The sequence below is a fragment of the Hoplias malabaricus genome, chromosome 4 (assembly GCF_029633855.1).
Source record: "Hoplias malabaricus isolate fHopMal1 chromosome 4, fHopMal1.hap1, whole genome shotgun sequence".
Lineage (NCBI taxonomy): Eukaryota > Metazoa > Chordata > Actinopteri > Characiformes > Erythrinidae > Hoplias > Hoplias malabaricus.
In genome coordinates, this window is record NC_089803.1 from 30,538,982 (window position 1) to 30,558,491 (window position 19,510).

Sequence of the window (19,510 nt, forward strand, 5' to 3'; positions counted from 1 at the left end):
TCCAGTGAGTGTGATATTCTGTGTGTGAATGTGTGGGTTTAACTTTTTTCCAAATCTCTCCTCGTGGAGTCCATGTTATTTGAGGTTACCATCCAATACCTAGATTTAGCGGTTAATAAATAATGATTTTAAATAATGTGTGCTGTTGATTTAACAAATTTATGCAATCAAGGAGAATCTGGATAAAACATTGTTCTTCAAACTCACTCACACCTACTACTTTATAGAAAAATAAATTATCTTATATTTCTTTTTTAATATTATATATATATATATATATATAACTTTATACACACACCACGCTTACAAGAAGGCATTAGTTTAAATATATATCATTGTCTTAGGTGCCTAAGACTTCTGCACACTACTGTGTATATATGCATTTCTTGCTGATAGAACGAATGAATATTCAGTAGAATGTCAATTAATTAGCAGATGGGGGCTCTCATCATGACGCTCAGGTCTTTATTTTAAGGAGCAAGCTTAGAAGGGGGGGGTGCCTGATGATAAAAATTTTATTGTTTTATATTTGGTTTAAAGAATATCTGAATTACTGTAATGAATGGCATTAGAGTAAACATGATGCATGCAGTGCTATAAAAAAGGATCCCAATTGAAGACGTAATAAATAAAATATTTTAAAAGAATAATGGACACACACACACACACACACACACACATACATTTTATATATATATATATATATATATATATATATACACATTTATGGGGAAATAATAAAATACTGGATGTTACACTGTCACGTATATAAGTGTTCTGAGCCTGAATGATTTGGATTTACTTTTGCATTTACGTTGTGTCTGGAGTCAGTCTGAGGAGTACAACTATCAGTCAGGAGGCTGAGCAGGGATGGCTCTGTTTCAGTAGGTGATCAGTTAATGGCAGTGCCATTTGTCAGCAAACCTAAGGAGAGCAAACTCAGGCTCTGTGACTGCAGTGGATAAAGCAGGGAGTGGGGAGGGCATGAAAGCCCCCTTATTCCAGGTCACACTTGGCAGACCAACCCTGGCCCTAGGTAGAGTGCTCATCAGTCCCGCTGTTTCTCTCCATATGGACTCAATGAACTGGGGAGATTTGAGAGGCTTCCCAGTCCATATTAGCGGTGGCTATTATCTCACCCACTCACACACACACAGACATATGTTCATACACTCACACTGTGCATACTCTCACACACACTTATAGACAGGTGTCGCTCAGTTTTACACTGATGGCCAGCTGTGCCTCAGTCTGTATCTACAGCTCAGAGGAGTGCCAGATGTGTCGGGTAAACCCAGATGTGCTTGGATAAAAAGCATCCATTGCACATCATGTTTGCTCACTCACTCACATCTCTCTCTCTCTCTCAGTCTCTGTACACACTCTGTGTTACACTGGAAAAACTGTGTTACTATGAACATATACCATCCGCAAGAACATGTGGAACTGTCCGTGGTACTGAATCCCTTCCCTGTTTGGATTTCTTTGTCATTATATTTATACTTGGCTTACACAAGCCTCATGGTCAACATGATTAGCCTGTGCCTATTTGAAGAATGAGTTCACATGAGATTTTAAAACTAGGAATAATTCAGTGATACTAGTGTAGCATAATAATAAAGATGGAATCTGGAGGTTTTGGGTGGTTAAGGGCTGCAAAAAAAAAAGAAAAGAAAAGAAAAAAAAGTTTTATTAATGTACTTAAAATATTTTGCTTTTTTTTACCTTTAACACTGTGCTTTGACTTACACTTGTGTTTGTTGTTAGAATTTGAAAAGTGCACTTGACTTCACAAAGACGCACCTGATGAACAGATCAATTTAAGACCAACCTATTTCCCCTGCTGCCCTTTCCCACAGTGCCTGCCCCCACCTGATGGCCAAACCAAGCAACTACTACTGTCTGCTCACTTAGAAATCGAGCCTACTCTAGTGCAGAGATTAGCAGCAGAATAGACAGCGAGAAGCGCGCGTGCACAGACATACACACACATGCACATATGAATATTTAAGTTTATGTATTTAAAAAATTGTAAATTTGTTTTTTCCCCTCACATCACAAAAATAAGTTAAAAATTAAAAATTAACATTCTATAACTTTAATAATTGTTTTAGGTAATCATAATGGTTTTTAGGGATTACTTTAATTTTTGTTGTCTTTTGTTAATTCATTTTCCCGTTCTTGATTAATTCTATGTTAAATTGTAGATATCTTCACCTCATTGTTTTTGATTAATTTTAAAGGACGTTGTGTAAAACATTTACACGCGTAAATATCCCCGTTTCTGAAGCTGGTTAAACAGGAGGTGCGCGGTAATTCTCCGCGGTGGTCCTCTCTAACACTCTCAGCAGAGAAAGCCGTGCTGAAGACAAATGAGTGTTGACCCGGCTCTCAGTGAACCGCTCTGAGTTCCTCCGCGTCTGCGCCCGGGCTCGATAGAGACATACGTGTCCACCTGATGTGCTGTATAATGAATGTCTAATTCCTGTAATTAGTCCATTAACTATAATCCCGGCATATGTTGGCCATGCCCTCGAGGCGCTGTTCTCCAGGTACTGCTTTTGATGTCACTGAGAAGCAGCTAATTAATTTTACATGCATACTAATACACTAATGCACGCGCTCAGCGCCGCGATTTATCCCACTAACCTTTTGGGGGAAATGGACTGCGTCCCACGTCGATCTGTAGCATAACTGACCACCCTCAGGCGTTTATATTGTGTTGATTGTGTGTGTGTGTGTGTGTGTGTGTGTGTGTGTGCGTGTGTGTGTGTGTGTGCGTGTGTGTGTGTGTGTTATATCTTAATATGAACTACAGGAATCAAGTTGTATAGCACTGTACGCATCGCGTTAACTCTAACCATTATAACATCCATTACAGTAAATAAGATATTATTTAAACCAAACAGAAAATAATATATTTTTCATTAGGACCCCCCCCCACCCCTTCTAAGCTTGCTTCTTACAATAAAGACGTGAGCGTCATTGTGAGAGCCCCGTATCTGCTAATTAATTGACATGTCCCTGAATATTCATAAATTGTATCAGAAAAATATGCATTTAATTGCATAATCTCAGGGGAGGAGAGATGGCCACAGACGTCATTATAAAATACGTGTCTGGGTACAGGAAGGTAAGGTGTGTGTGTGTGTGTGTGTGTGTGTGTGTGTGTGTGTGTGTGAGAGAGAGAGAGAGAGAGAGAGAGAGAGAGAGAGAGAGAGAGAGAGAGGCTCGTGCGTCTCTCATAGGGCCTGTATGACTGCTGCTGCTGTCCTGCACTCAGGTGCGCCTAACACTAAGTGCACAACTAAAAGTGTCCATTTCGGATTTTAATTACATATGTATACAAATGTTTGCATTAACAATGTCAATTACACCGCCAGCCATTGCAATTTGTTTATTCATTAGTTCTTTGGTAAATCTACATTGCCTGCAGAAAGAGGAGGCGAATAATGCTGAAGCACACATTTAGTTCAGTGAGAGCACTGCGGGTGTGGGAGCCTACTTCAGTCTGAAACAGACACAATCCCCAAAACACAACACAACACAACACAACACAACACAACACAAAGCCGACCTGAGCACCTGTACTGGACAGCGTGGATTTCACTCTCACACACACACACACACACAGAGATGGAAAAAGTAAACACTACTATCTGTATACGAAAAATAAACAAATAAATAAAAAAATATATATATAACGATGCATATCATTGTTATTTATTATAATTAGTATAGTATAAATAGTTAAAATAATAATATATATATATATACTGGCGGAAGTGAGCAGGTGAACAGTTGCTGTAAGTTGTAAGTGTTCTCAGAGGTGTGTGGCTGATTTGTTCAGAAGATCTACAGTAGCGTGTAAATGAACTGGATGTGTGAATTTTTGCCTTTGTTCCAAAAAAACTTGTTTATTTGTTTATTTAGAAATTGTTTTGTGTTTGTTTGTTTTTCGCGCGCAAACTGTTTCTTCCTGGTTCGTGAGATTTTCGAGACTTTCTGGCGCTGTTTTGGCGCTGTCTAGGATCTTGTGCAGGGCTTTGGGCTCCGGTCCTCTCGGGCTCCGACCTCCTGAGTGCAGTGTCACGGGTTCTGTTTCTCCCGCTGGACTCTGGCTCGACTGGGTTCTGTTTTTCTCGGATTCTGGACTCTGGTTCGCTCGGGCGCTGTGTCTCTTGGGCTCTGAGCTCTCGAGTGCAGTGTTTTGGCTCTGGTTCTCTCGGGTTTGGGCCTTTGGTTTTCTCGGACTCAGGGCTCGGTACGGTTCTCTTGGGTTCTCTCAGGTTCTGATTTCTGGTTCTTGGTTCTCTTGGCGCCACATCCTCTCGGGCTGAGGGCTCTGGTTTGCGATGCTCGGTGCTCTGGGTGGCGGCGAGGATCTCAGCGCCTGATGCACTTTGACAATATTGTTTGTCCATCATGCGGCGCGTTCGAGTGAATGGGGATCGATCCTCTTTTAACAACATTAGTTTCCCATTGTGTAGCGGAGCGGCAGTCGAGGGCAGACGTGTGAAAGTGGCTGTTTGATTCTCTTTTTCTTCCCCCTGACCTTCGCTTTTGTGCTCCATCGCCCTGGGAATGTTACGCCTCACTACTCTACTTTGAGATGCCTTTTGTCTCTCTCTCTCTCTCTCTCTCTCTCTCTCTCTCTCTCTCTCTCTCTCTCTCTCTCTCTCTCTCCCCCTACCCCCCACCCCCCACCCAAGATGCTTAAGAGTGGAGACCCCGGTTCACAAGTGCAGCGTAATTTGGCCTTAGCGCCGCTTTTGTGCGCCCTGGACAAATGACCAAGCTCACGCACACATTATACAGTTGATGTACTTTAGTGAAGGGGTGGGGGGTCGCTATGTGTGTGTGTGTGTGTGTGTGTGGGTGGGGGGGGTCGCGGTGGCATTTTTCAGTATACTGTTCCAGCAAACAGTAACCATGGATTATAAAGAGGCGGGAAAAAAACACGAATAAAAAATCACAGCAACAAATCTTGGGCGCACAAACACGACGTGTTCGTTTTGGCGCAGTGTCTCAGTCGTGGTTAAGCGCGAAGTTAAAGACGCTGATTTACATTGGGGCAGTTTGTGGAGACTGCGAGCCAGAGCCCGGTGCTTTGGGTGGTCTCTCTCTCTCTCTCTCTCTCTCTCTCTCTCTCTCTCACTCTGCGTGTGTGTTTGGACTAAAACTCAAGAGCAAGGCGTCATGTTTCACACGAGGAAAACTAGAGTCACATACTGAACTTAAGTGAGATTTTTGTTGATTTCACAGTCCTTTACTGTAGTTATGCAGCATAAGTAGAGACCTCCATCAGTCTTCCGCAGCAGCACTGACCCAACCTCACGACCAGCGTCACTCTACAGCTCCACTCACAGCATCAACAGATTCATTGACTCAACCCCTTCTATAAACACCATCAGTCATATTAATAGTAGCTGTAGCTCCACCCACAACAACAAAAACAACCACTTGATTCACTGCCTCCATCAGAAACCATTATCTGCTTCCCGCTTGTATAGCTTTAGCCCCGCCCATAAATCTAACTTACACGCTTAAAAATGATGGTTCTACAAAGGTTCTTCATTAAAGAAAACCGTTCTAGAACCTTGAACACCTGAAGAAACGTTCGCATGGTTATTGGGTTTCTTGCATCATGAAATGGTTCTGAAGATTGATGGACAATATTCTATAACTGGTTCTGTATAGAATCATGTATGGCACCAAAAAAAGGCTCTTCTAAAGTAACAACAGGAGAACCATCTATAGTGCATTCCCCGTCAACCTGAAGAACCCCTTCACAATGCAAGGAACCCTTTAGTCATGCAAAAGGTTCTTCACGTGTTCAGGGTTCTATAGAACCATTTTCTTTAATAAAGGACTGTTTTTTAGGAGTGTATTCCTCTTTGACGGCACCTTTTATGTAAACAGCACCAGAGTAATATGAAGCAAATACAGTGCAGATATTAATAGGTATAGCTTTATCCAGACAACAACATGCTACTTATTTACAGACTCCACCTCTGACATAAGCATCATCAGAGACACCTAATCATTATCATCACTTTGCTGTAGTTATGACTTCATTCATGACGCCTACTGATTCCCTCCAACACTTTTATATAAACATCAGAGACCCATGTGTCTGCTCAAGGGTTATTTCACAATTATATTTAAAGCATTTATCCTCTAACTTATTGATTATATTTGATTATATTTTCTACTTGTGGAATTCGAAGCAGTGGTCTAAGTTCGTCCCATATCCGTTGAGATTGCAGGGAATTCTGGGAATTACTCTAAAGTGTTAAGGATGGACCTCGGTGTGATTGCTGTGATTTAAGAAAATGATTTGTAAAATAAATGTAGGCCTATATTTTCTTTCAGATTTCAGAGTATGGCACAGGCCTAGCTCTTAATTATTTCTGTAATAATTTTAGTTAGCTCATTTTAGACTTTTTTACATTTAAAATGGAAGTCCTAGATGTTCATACGTAAACAAACCCTCAAAACAAGAATGCATTAAAACAGCATTTTCCCCCCATTTTTTTTTTTCAAAATCCAGTGGAAATAAAGTGAGCAGTGAATGACGATATTTTGAGAGAAGACTGGTCTCTTGGAGGATACTTGCTCTGTGTCTGTAAAGCCTCTGTTTGATGGACGCCACACACACACACACACACACTCTCACAGTCGCAGCAGTGCTTTGGGGAAAAAAAGTTGCGGTAAAAAAGCTGGAAACTCGGGATCCTTTTGGCCTTTCTCTGTCAACACACAAACACAGGGATGACAAGTTAAAAGAGGTGCTTCATGAGGAAGAGAGAGAGAGTTCTATAAAAAGACGCAGCGTGTAGCGGCTGACTTCCATCCTGCAGAGTCTCTGACACCAGGACTGTGGAAACCTCTCTCTCTAACTTACTGTCACTCCCCGGTTTTAGCCGCGACTTCCCCTTCTCTGTGCAGTGCGTGGGGGGGTTGTTGATGTTTTTTTATTGTTGTTGTTTAGTTTTATTTCTAAAGCAACTCCCCTGCTCTAATAAAACCCCATACACAGCAGAATAAACAGTGCCGTGCAGCTCGCAGTCGCCTGTGTTTGTGTGGGTGCTGCTATTCGTAATCCGTCAGCGCGCTGAAGGCTCGCATTGTGGATTTATGGAGGAAAATTTGCATAAATTATGAGCAAATCCGCGAGCGTGTGTGTGGTCCGCCGTATTGCAAATCCACCAAGCGGAAAGGTGGCCCTTGGTGAGCTTTGGAAAGAAGAAGAAGAAGGAGAGAGAGAGAGAGAGAGAGAGAGAGAGACTTGAATGGCCATTGCTCAAAATAGGCTTCCATTTGGTTTTCACATTCATATAATTGACTTATGGATATTTTATACAGTTTTCACAACGCCGCCTTAAAAGACTTTTATTTGCATTCCTGAAGTACTTTGCAGTTTGTTTTACATAAACACAAAAGACAGCACGCCTCATGAAGTTTGTCTTTAGCCGGGGGTTCTAGGGTTTGTTTACGCTTTTTTATTTTTGATTTCAATTTTTTTCCGACCCCGCCACCCCTCCATATTTATTTTATATTTTATATATTTTATATAATTATTTAAATCCAATAAACATTCATTATAATAACTATCACAATATACAATTATAACGACAGCAATTACAATATGTTAATGTATTGTTTTATAGGTGGATTTATTTTTGCTGTTTCCTTGGAAACTTAGCGTACATTTTTGCACTTCTCTACGATTGCGATACCTCCTTCATTTAAACTCATGTTATTAATCAATAGCAGTAATATTTGTATTTATTAGGCTATCGTTTATCTCTATTTGTATTATGCACTAAACACTCATGTCCCTTTCTGTTTATATTGGCTCCTCATTGCTTATGTGGAGAGCTTAGTCCTCAAGTGCCGCGGCTGATATTGTGGACTGTGCACGCGCATTTAAACCCGGACCAATGAGCCTCTCTCATATTTCAGCCTCGGAGAGAAGAGATTAGATCCGTTTTAAAACCAGGCTCTGACTGCTCCGACTGCGGGGTTGGATAATGAGACTTGCAGAAGAGTAGTGCTAGTGCAGCGGGGAAGCGTGCAGCAGAGGAGGAGCGTCTCTGATGAGGGATAAGTGAGTGGACGGCTCCCTCAGGTAGGCTACAGTAGATAATACACATACAAACACATGCTCGCGTCCCGGGTCGTTAGCGACGTTACGCTGTTTACGTTACTAGCGCACTTCATATTTGTTTATAAGCGCGTAAGCAAGAGCGGAAGTCATGCGAGCTGTAAGTCGTGACAACGCAAACCACACCGAGAAAGTATTGCCGTGACAGTAGAGTGCGACCCGCAAGTCAATTTCCATGTCAAACATCCCCGTGGCTTTAGTAGCTCCGCTTACAGCGCACAGAAATGTTAGCGCATACCTTCACACAGTCTTTACCGGGTGCCATCGCACTGCCATTCCGCCTGCCGAGCCTTTTCACCCCCTTTGCTCCGCGTCTTCAAATGGAAATGATTTCCATTGGCCCAAGGTGTCCATGTAAATAGGTGTAAATGAAACCAGATTATGCCTTTCTCCCCAGCACCCCCCACCCTTCCCTCCACCCCTCCTTCCTCCCTCCCTCCACCTCCTTCACTAACACCACCTCCTCCTCCCAAGGCGATTGTCATGTGATGGCAAAGAAGTGGCACATTAATGAAGCGCCTCTGCAGGGGTCTTTTCTGCTCATGTCACCCCATAAAAACTATCAGATGGTTAGAGGAAGGACATGGAGGCGGCTACTTAGCTCACCTTCATCGAGCCAGTGAGAGAAAGACAGAGGATCTTCGCGGCATTGAGCTGGCCGAGAAAGAGGAAGCGTGGGTTCCTGCAGGCTGCGGACAAGCGAGGAGAGTTCCAGCAGGACAAGTTGGGAAGAAGTGATCACAGCTTGTGAAAGAAGAAGAAGAAGAAGAGATCAGGGCTTTTAGAACACGCAACAGAAGGGGCTTCTTTTTCAGAGTGGACAGCATTCAGGCATTTTTCTGCAACAGCCAGCGGATAGTGCATCAACTTTTTCACTCCCTGCGCTACTTTATGACTTAGAGAGTCTTTCAATTCCAGGACTTCCACTCTGAAGGTCTTCCCAGATCTTCCCCAGCAAGTCGCTACACTCCCAGGACTCTCAAGATCTTCCCAACAGCTCAGCTCCGAAAGTCTTGAGGATGCCTCGCCCGGGCCGGAACACGTACAGCGACCAGAAGCCGCCTTATTCCTACATCTCCCTGACCGCTATGGCCATCCAGAGCTGCCCGGAGAAGATGCTACCGCTCAGCGAGATCTACAAATTCATCATGGACCGCTTCCCGTACTACCGCGAGAACACACAGCGTTGGCAGAACTCCCTGCGCCACAACCTGTCCTTCAACGACTGCTTCATCAAAATCCCGCGGCGGCCAGACCAGCCGGGCAAGGGCAGCTTCTGGGCGCTGCACCCCAACTGCGGTGACATGTTCGAGAACGGCAGCTTCCTGCGCCGCCGCAAGCGCTTCAAGGTATCCATAATGTCGCACGACCCCGGCGCCAAGCCCTCGGAGGCGGCGCATTACCTGCAGCAGCAGCACGCCAAACTTCGGCTGAGTGCTCTGGCAGCTTCCGCCGGTGCGCACCTGCCGCCGGTGACCGGCTACGGCCTGAGCGCCGCCACGTCCCCCGCCTCCACCTTCAAGCACCCGTTTGCCATCGAGAACATCATCGCCCGTGAATACAAGGTGTCCGGCGGCTTGGCCTTCTCCGCGGCGGCGGCGGGTTACCCGCTGCACAGCGCCTGGCCACACATGTACGGGACCGGACCCGGGGGCTGCGCGGACACGGCCGCGCCCATCTCCGTGACGGCAGGCGGCGACTACGGCGCGTACGGCGTGCCTATTAAGGCCCTCTGCCACGGCGGACAGACTCTGCCCGCCATCCCCGTGCCCATCAAGGCCACGCCGGCATCCGTGGCCGGCCTCTCCGCGCTGCCGCACCACCTGCCTCCCACGTTCCTCTCCACTTCGCCTAACTCACCGCACGCAGCCATTATCAGCGCGCAGAGTAGCCCCGGAGCTCCCGGCCCTGGAGACGCGCTCAGCGCCTCTGCGCTCCAGTCCGTGGCCGTGCACTGACGCTGGACATTCTGCCCGAAAATAAAAGCTGCCTCCAAAAGCGCGTACTGACCACGCTGCACATGCTCATACATTGTTCAAAGTTGGTGTAGGCTACTGTTTTGACAAACTGTTTAGTATGCGCTCTTGGACGCAGCCGTAGCGTGGAGCATCAAAAACGAATAAATAAATAAGTAAATAAATAAGGAGGAGACGGCACGAACTAGACTTTCTTTCCAAAGTTGGACGTGTTATTTTATTTTAAATGTCAGTGCTGTAAAAACATGGGAACCTAGGAAAATGACTTCGTGTGTTAACATGCGCTAGAACTGCTTTTATTCAACTCCGGTAAATACTTCGGACGCAGCATTGGTTTCTTCGAATTATTTAGGCCTTTTAGAGTTGAATAAAAGGAGTTCGTGTGTTGCCACATATGTTCATTTGTTTAGGCTGAATTGACTGAACCATTTTTACAGTGAGGAGCCGTGCACAGCCCCTGGACAGCAGACAGTGAGTGGGGGGTGATGGCGCGAAGTAAACTTTCTCCCAAAGTTGGACTTTCTTATTTTGTAATGTCACGAGCTGTTCCGTGTTGCAGTGCTGTTTTTTTTTCTTTTTTTCTTTTTTGAGACTGTGTACGTGTTTATCCCGTTGTTCACTGTTTAATGTGCTTTAAAAGCTGGGTTTGAGGACAAATTCAGGCCTGCTTTATTACTTATATAATGACATTTGTCTTTTACAGACTAGCCCCGGGTATAATTTTAGCTTTAACTTTAACACTAGACCGAGAGGTGTTTCTGTACGCTGCAAAAATACGTCAGTGCAAACTAAAAATAACTCTACGTGGCAACAAGCACACCTGTTTTTATCCACTTCAACTAATAAAGCTTTATTCAACTATAATACAAACTCTGAATGAGACAATGTTGTATTCAAAGTTTGTCTTTGAGTTGAATAAAAGTAGTTCTGTTGCTAGTTGCTGAGGTAATTCTTGAGGTTGTCATTTTACGGCGAGGCCCGGTGAACGACGGCAGAGAACTAAGTCTAAGACCAGCTTTGATTAAACAAACAGACTTACACAACCGGAAAGACCTTCACATTTTATAGTACAGGTTTAATGCCATAAAGTCCAACAAAAATCCGGCACATTTTGCATGCTAAATTTCTTCTTGTCCTCTGAAACATTTTCACCCAATTGCATCACTGACAAGAACAGTAACGAAGCAGAAACCCTTTTTTCAGACTTTAAACCAAACCCACAGTCAGTCGATGTAAACACACACATATCTGCACTGAGTGCTACTACAGCAAACTTGAAAAAAGAAGACATTTAAAAACAGAGAGGCTATCCGTCAGTAAATATGTGAATAATTGCAAATAAGTGATATAAACTGTGTAAAATGCACTTTTTTTGTTAGATGTTTTAGATGATCTCTATTTTGCGGGAGATGTTTTGTGAAGCATTTAATTTAAAGCCGTGGTGACCATGTGGATTCAATGCCGTTAAATTTGTACATTTTTGTTTTGTTTTGTTCACATAAAGCATGCCTTTTCCAAAATTTGTGTTGTTTTGCTGCAAGCATGCGTGCTTTGAGAAGAAAGTGTGCAAAAAAAAAATCGTCTGCATTAAATTATAAACTTGGTCATCAGAATATTTTTTCATTAAAATTATGCAAATCTAAAATGTTTCTTTTTCTGTGATTGTTTTTATTTATATTTCCCGAACACATTTCTGTCAGTAGAGAAGTTTATATTATTATTATTATTATTATTATTATTATTATTATTATTATTATTATTATTTCTGTATTGATACTGTTGGGGGGGCGTATGTCGGTCAGTACGCAGAGACTGTCATTACGCAGCAGTAATACTCTGTGCTAGTTTTGTATGAGGACGGTTCTTTATGGGGGTTAAATGAATGTGAAATGATACAGAGGTACTGTAATCATCAGGTTGATATGAGTGTAGAGTCTCTCTCTCTCTCTCTCTCTCTCTCTCTCTCTCTCTCTCTGTCGCTCGCTCTTTTTCTTCTTCTTTCGGTTGATTGTGGGTCTGTTAGAATATAGCAGCACTGGTAAAGTGAATGAAGCTCTTGATTAGAATGCATGGAGGAGCAGAGGCACAGACACAGCGCACACAGCCGTTCATTCATCTTCTCTCTCTCTCTCTCTCTCTCTCTCTCTCTCTCTGTCTCTCTCTCTCTCACACACACACACACACACGTACTCACATTCTCACATTCAGCTCCATCTCACTCTTAGTAATTTAAGGTGATAATTCCTTTAAAACTCTTCACAATTTCACTCCCTCGAATTCTCGCTCTCGCGCTCTGTGTTTTTTCTGTTGATTTATTTGAACGCGTTTTGCCTGATAATCATTTCACATTTAAAAGAATAATAAGTCAAAGTTTTCTTAATAAAATAAAGCAAAATACGACACACTAAGAATAATCGCACGCGGGAAACAAACGCATTGGTTTTTATTCATATCTCGTAAATGAACATGAATTTAAATAAAAATATAGTTTCTGTGAAAGTACGTGTTTGAATGTAGTTAAATTGCTTGATCCACGTGAAGTATTTTAGTCGGATGACTGCTTTATTTATGGTGTTCATATTTTGGATTTTTATTTGTTTTTGTATTTCTATATTCGTCTTTCATTTTTACTTAGTTTTTTTTATCCTTTTTTAAACAATCGCTTTATTTATAAATGTATATTTTTATTTATTTATTTGATGACATTTTTCAATCGTTACAAGGGCCGAGGTTATGGAGTATATTCTGATTTTTATCTCTATTATTGGTTTTCCTTTCGTATTTTTATTCTTTTCATATTTTCCTCTTCTTTTTCGCTACGCCGCTGAGTTTTCTAAAGGCGATTTAAAACGCGAGAAACAGGTGTATTGTTTGCGTGTCCTCCCAGAGAGCAACAGCCTTCTTCGGGATATTAAGCAAATACATTAGGATTCCGTCACTTTATGCAATTGAGTTGATCAAATAAAGGGTCTCCGGCCACTTCATTCACTCTCATTCAGCTGAATAGAAAGTGCAAAGAATTGCAAACCTCGACTGGGCCACCGATGTAGATTTAGCCTTTTTTCACAGAGACAAAAAGCCTGATTTCTCCCAAACACATAGCTGACTGGGCTACTAGGAAACGAGCTCTGAGACCCCTTTGGAATTTAAATCCAGCCCCTCCCCCTTCGACTCTGTTTGCACAACACAGTCAGGTTTTCCCCTCTTTTTCTTTCTTTATTCCCTTTTATTTTCGTGTGTTTTTTGTTGTTTTATTTTTTTGTCCTTGTTTACTCTGAGTTAATCTTCAGACTGGAGTGGGTGATTAAATGTTGAAATCGGTGGAAACTCTTGACTTAGGCTTTGAATTGATAAATGTATTTTAAAACGCTGCCAATATATTGTTTAAACTTATTATTATTATTATTATTATTATTATTATTATTATTATTATTATTATTAGTCATTCCCTTTCTCTACAGCACTGATGAAAAAAAAAATCTGTCCAACTTTTACTTTTTTCACATTTGTAAGGACAGTTCTTATGTTCACTAATGCACTGATGTAGCACTGGAACTCAGTGTTGATTTATTAAATATAGTTTATTATGGTTTGACTTCACACTATATTTTTCTCTCGCTGAATTTAAAACAACTTTGCCTGCTTTAACTCTATAAATGAGTAAAAACATTTTCAAATAGATTTTAATAATAATTTTAATAGTTTTACATTTTAATGTTGATGTAATTTTAATGATGATCATCATTCAAAACCTCATGACATATGTTTTAAACACACCAGAATATTTACAAAAATTACACTTAAAAAAAGGTTTTGGTTAGATTTAAAACAAAAAACAAACAAACAAACAAAAAAAACCCCTCTAATTAAAATACTACTACCATTAGTAACTATTAAAGGTATTATATGAGTTATTGTTGTTGTTAACTATATCAGTGATTGCTAATCACATGATAATGACTAACAGTGCCTCGTTTCCTACTGCTACTTTCACTAACTGTAATTACAATGATAATAATAATGTTTATTTAAGAATGTTTTGTTTATACAAACGGTTTTCCCACCTTAAAAAACTGAGCGCGTTTGTGAAAGTGAAAGAAACTGAGGTGTGCCAGAGTAGGAGTTACAGTCCTCCTTCAGAACACTTCCCTGCTTATGGAGCCACCACACTCCTTTAGAACTCAGCTATCATAGAGAAAATCACCCTGGTATCTGTTTATTCTCAGTACCTCGCTCAAAACCCACAGCTCTGCACTGCTGCTGCATTTTAAAGCCAATAAAGCACAGCCTGGTGTCTTTCAGTGGGCTTCCTCCATTCATTAGCACAGACATGAACCGTGTTGTGTAATCAAAGACACAAGTGCTGTAGTGTCCCTCCCTCTGCTCTGTTACATGTTCCACATCCTCTCCTACAAAGAGCAAGGTCATCTTAGGCAGGGGATAATATATAGAGCACGCCATGCAAAAGCTCAGTGTGCTAGTTTAATTAAAAGAATTCATTAGAGTGGAAGCCCAAGGTAATTAGCATGCATATGCATAATTTATGATACTCTTAATGCATGCAGTCTATGACATTAGTAAAAAAAATAAAAATCTGAACTTCACGTCCAGTGGAGTGAACTGAAATGGGCAGTAGCTGCTTGTGTTGAACGTGTTTATTGTTGAGGAGAGGCATACACTGAGCTTCTACTAAACTTTAGTGACTTTAATTACTATTGTCCCCCGGAGTAAGGGCTTTCCCAGGGTAGTCATTTTACTGCATGCACACCCTATAAGATAAGATGAGAAATAACTGACCCCAAAGGAAACGGCAGTGTTACACTAGCAAGGCACATTGCACACACTCTTATATGCTGGTCAAAAATAGGAGAAAGGTGCAGATGAGCATTATTATTAGGGCTATAACTAGAGTAAATTATTAATATCTGAAGGAGAGTATAATAACACTAAATAAAATAATAGATTGTGCCAATGATTCCGTTGTCTAGGCAAGACATTAATAATTATTCCCAGGTCTGTGTGATCTATCCTCAGGCATTATCTGTTGGAAGTAATCCCTCAAATGATAGATGTACTGTGATTAAATAGACATAAAAATATTGCTTATATATATCTATTTAAACTTTTTTAAATTTTAAATTTTTTAAAATTATTTTGTATGCTGCACTGTTATAAGCTGCAGCTGCAGAACTCTCTACACTTTATACTTTACCTGGGCTAGAGCTCTGAAGGCTGAGATGTGACGGAATGGGGCCAGACACAGACGCAGCACACACTCCTCATGCTTCTGCTAATATTACACGCTGTCAACGGCATGTTTATAAAAGTCCTAAAAATTAATCTACGCTAAGCAGAAGTTGCATTATAGTTTACTCTGCAAATGTGACAACCTGCTGGAGGTAGACGAGCGCTGATGTGTTTATGTTTTGCTGATGGCTATTTTTTTTCTATAATGCAGCCACCTATTGGTTTTTACCAAAACAACTACATAAAAAACAAATATTTTTACATGTGCCTGTAGAGGAAGTTCAGAAAGGGAGTGGACTGCATTCTGCCTTTAGCTGGCAGTTTAGATGGGAGTCACTCATAGTAATCAACTATTTGAAGCTAATTGTAGTCGGTAGGCTTGTTCTGGTTAGGCCTGTTCATGTCTAGCTGTCATTAAAAGCAGCTTTTTTTATTTTGTGTAACTTTGATATCCAAATGATTGAATAGATCCCAGGTCAAATGTTGCTTGTTCTTCCTAACACTTTCATAATGGGCTGCGTCTGTATTTTGGGGATGAGCATATGGAAATAATCTCTGCGGTGCAAGGCGCTCAGAGTCTGTTGTAGGTTAAATTCATCACTGGAGGTCATACGGATCGCTATGGTTGACAAATGCAGGTGTAGTGGACAATGGTGGACAGGCGAAGCACCAGAGGGCCGTGCGGAAGAGGGAACCGGATTGGGCCAAACTCCCACGTGTGCATGAAATTAGAATGTCAACATCTGATTCACACTGCTGGGCAGTGACTGTGAAACAAATTATGTCAGTGGGAGGCGTACGCCATATTCCACTGAGACGTGGCCTTCTGCTGAATGTGGGACACACTGAAGTCCACTGCTCCAGTTTTGAGAAGCTTGGAGAATACAATATACACAAATATGCTGATGCTTTTTTCCATCCAAGTATGAAAAAATAGAACTCATCCTATAGAAGTGTGTAATAGCAATGCTATAGAAGTGTGTAATAACACTGAACTTGAACCAGTTATGGCAGTGTATCTGGGATTATTACCGGACCTCCTGAAGGAGGTGTTACACTGATACTGATCACTAATTATTATGTTAATATTGTTACTTAATATTAAGCAATCAACTATTTTTTTTATTGTTGCTTCCGTTTTTTTATTATTTGAATTTATTATATTTCGGTTGCGTCTGTGGTTTGAAAGCTGTGCTGTAAGAATTTTACCTGTTTGGGTGCACCCTGTCTCTTCCCAATACCCAATTCTTACGCTCCATGTTAAAGCTAATGAGAGTAACTTAGCATAGCAGGGGCTGCCAGAGAGAGACTAATTGTTATTCAAGATAAGGATGTGTATTATCACAGGAAGGCCTTCACAGGAGCCATTAGATGGGATCTTAGTTTTAAAGGTCTTTGCTTTCACCTGAAACCCAGGGCAGAAGTGCTGTCCTGTCTCACAGGTTCAAGGGGTCGGCGAAACAGCAGCCTCTAAAGCACATTTGTTTGAGTTCATGGCTTCACACCTAATACACCACACTGGTGCGTGGAGGGTACTTGAAAGCACATTAGCTCGTCACTTGAAGCTGCTGTTCATTACATATGTTTTGAAATGCTTACTCATGCGTAGGGCGACAAATTCACTTGTGTACTGTTGGAACTGCTGTTTCTGGTCTTCAATAATAAAAACCCATAAATTAACACTTGTCATAACACGTGCTGAAACATCTAACAGGGATCCGAACCTGTTTGCCCTGCAGAGACGCGCCGAAGCCTGTAGTCTTCCCGGAGATACACGGGTTCAGGCAGAGCCCAGCATGAGCTGCACCTTCTCCCATTCATCACCCTTCAGACTCCAGTTCTGTCAGCTTAGCACCAACACCAGACCAGTCTCTGGCTATTTCCCCCTGCTCTCGTCTTCTAAAGCACGTTTCATTACTCTCTGCATCTGGCTGCCAGCCCACTGTGTCCCGTTTTTGACACAAACTGGAAAATAAATGTGTACAGGGCATAAAAATCAAAGTATTGACCTGGGGTTTGCACTCTGCATTATTTGTCTTGGAGGACAATAGCAGTTGGCAGTCTTCCAGAATATTACAGCATCAAATTGAGCACGCTTCTATGAGGTGCTGAGTGTTGACTTGCTCTTTTGAAATTATATTAGAGGCTCATTTCTATTTATATTCAGAAGCCACTGTTCACAGTACCCTTAACAATTTAAATCTGTGTTTTATTTGTAAATTCACTGAAACTGCCCTTTAACCATTTCTGGGGATTTCATTAATTTAATCTAAAGTAGATTATTTTGCTGGTGTGCTCATAAATTACTGTAAACAAAGTGGTTCTGGGAAGGGTGTGTGTGAGTGAGTTATGCAGTGTATAAAAACATAGCAGGCAGGGTGGATGATTAACCGCTCAGTGCTTTGTCTTGGCTTGTCAGGTGCATTGCTGAAAGTAAACAGCAGTATTTTTTTTGTTTTATGTGTTTGTCTAGCATTATTCAATTATACAAGTGGACAGCACTGAATCCTGAACTCCTCACCTCCTCTGCTTTGGAGAACTTCACTTAATAACCAACACAAACAGGGTCTTTAAAGAGGGTCATTAACTGATTTGACGCTGCTGTGTTTGGCTGCTAAAGGGTCTTCGCTCGGAGGTGTTACATTTGTTAGGACAGTAACAGGCTCTGTGGATTTTCTTCATACTCTTGCTATTTCCCCTAGCAGAGGTGTCACGGCAAGCTAATTTATCACCTCTTCTTCAGAGATCTTATCTCTTGTCTCATAAACTAACACTTTCTGCTGTAACTTCAAAGGCTGGAGAGCTGACAGAGGTGAGAGGGAAAGGCAGGGAGTGCTGAGGGCAGATTGGGCAAGCACATTCGCTGATGATTAGCAGTGTTAGCTGGGGTCACTTCAGCTGGGGCCACTCTAGCACTGGACAGGGAGCCTCCCCGTTGGGGAGAAGAAGAGAGGTGTGAGCCCTGACAGCTTTGGTGTTCCCCTTGGAACAGACACCCCCCCCCCCCACACACACACACCCCCGGCCCACCTTTCCGTTCTTCACTGGGCTCTGTGGAAGGTTTAAGGCCAGGGCAGCATTAGAATACCGCTAGAGACCCAGTGCTATATTGGGAGTAGGAAGTCAACAGTAATTGCTATTCAGAGTAAAGCTTGAAGAAACCAGCTGCTGCAGTTGCCGGATGGAATGAGCGAGAAAGTCTTCATCGTTTTGCATTCATTTGGAAGGAGATGTCACCTTCAGTCACCTCAAACCAGAGGAAGAGTGTAGTAAAAGATTAAGAGAGCGTAAACGCAGCACCGCTCTGGAACAATCCATCAAGCTTCAGGAACCATCTTTGTAGGCTGGAAAGTCACGGATACTGTATTTAAATCCAGAGGAAGCTGACAGTTGTCTGTAATGGGCCCCTGTGACATGCAGATGGATGCCTCTTGTTGTCGAATAACAAGGCCCCATTGTCCCGCTAATGTAACTTGATCAGTCTTTGATCTAATCCCATGTTGTCGCGATCAGTGTGAAAATTCCCCATCAAGAGCATGATCCACTACTTTGTCTTTTGTTATCGTGATAATCTCTCACATTTAAATTCGACTTTGTTCCTTTGTGCTTTTGTTGGGGAGGCACAATGCGGGGTTAATTAGCAGCCACTGGTGCTCCCTGTGTTCCTCCACAGTTAATCACACTTGAAGTGTCCTCTTCAGTGAGCCGCTGACACTCATCAGGTCCCCACTGCAAACACAGCCAAGGTCCAGCCATTAACAAACAACAAAATAACAAACAGTCAGTTGTTAATCCAAGCTTTAGATGATGGCTGGGGATGAATTGCGACTGTGCTCTGTTTACGAGCTGCTGTCTAACACTGAAATAACAGCGGTGGTGTCAAATTCTCAGCACTGATTGTTTTCAGTGATTTCTTCGTTACATTTTTATACACATACTTCGTAGTCTAATCTATGAGAACAGGCTAGGATTTATTAAAAAAAACAGTTTTCATATTAAATGGTCATTACAATGACATACCCAGCTGTTATTCCAAAACACCAGAGCTTATTTAATGTACTTTAGCTGTGCATTCCTCAACTGCTTATTTGGTGCAGTGTAGTTCAGTGTATTCTCA

General features: G+C 41.9%; 1 protein-coding gene across 1 annotated transcript; it reads left to right on the plus strand.

Annotated features, from left to right (window-relative positions):
- Window positions 1–8,830: 8,830 nt before the first annotated feature.
- On the plus strand, window positions 8,831–11,773 carry foxb1a (forkhead box B1a). Its single transcript, XM_066669413.1, has one exon. It carries the CDS (start codon window positions 9,190–9,192, stop codon window positions 10,126–10,128), a length of 939 nt encoding a protein of 312 aa, XP_066525510.1. The 5' UTR covers window positions 8,831–9,189; the 3' UTR covers window positions 10,129–11,773.
- The last annotated feature ends 7,737 nt before the right edge of the window (window positions 11,774–19,510 follow it).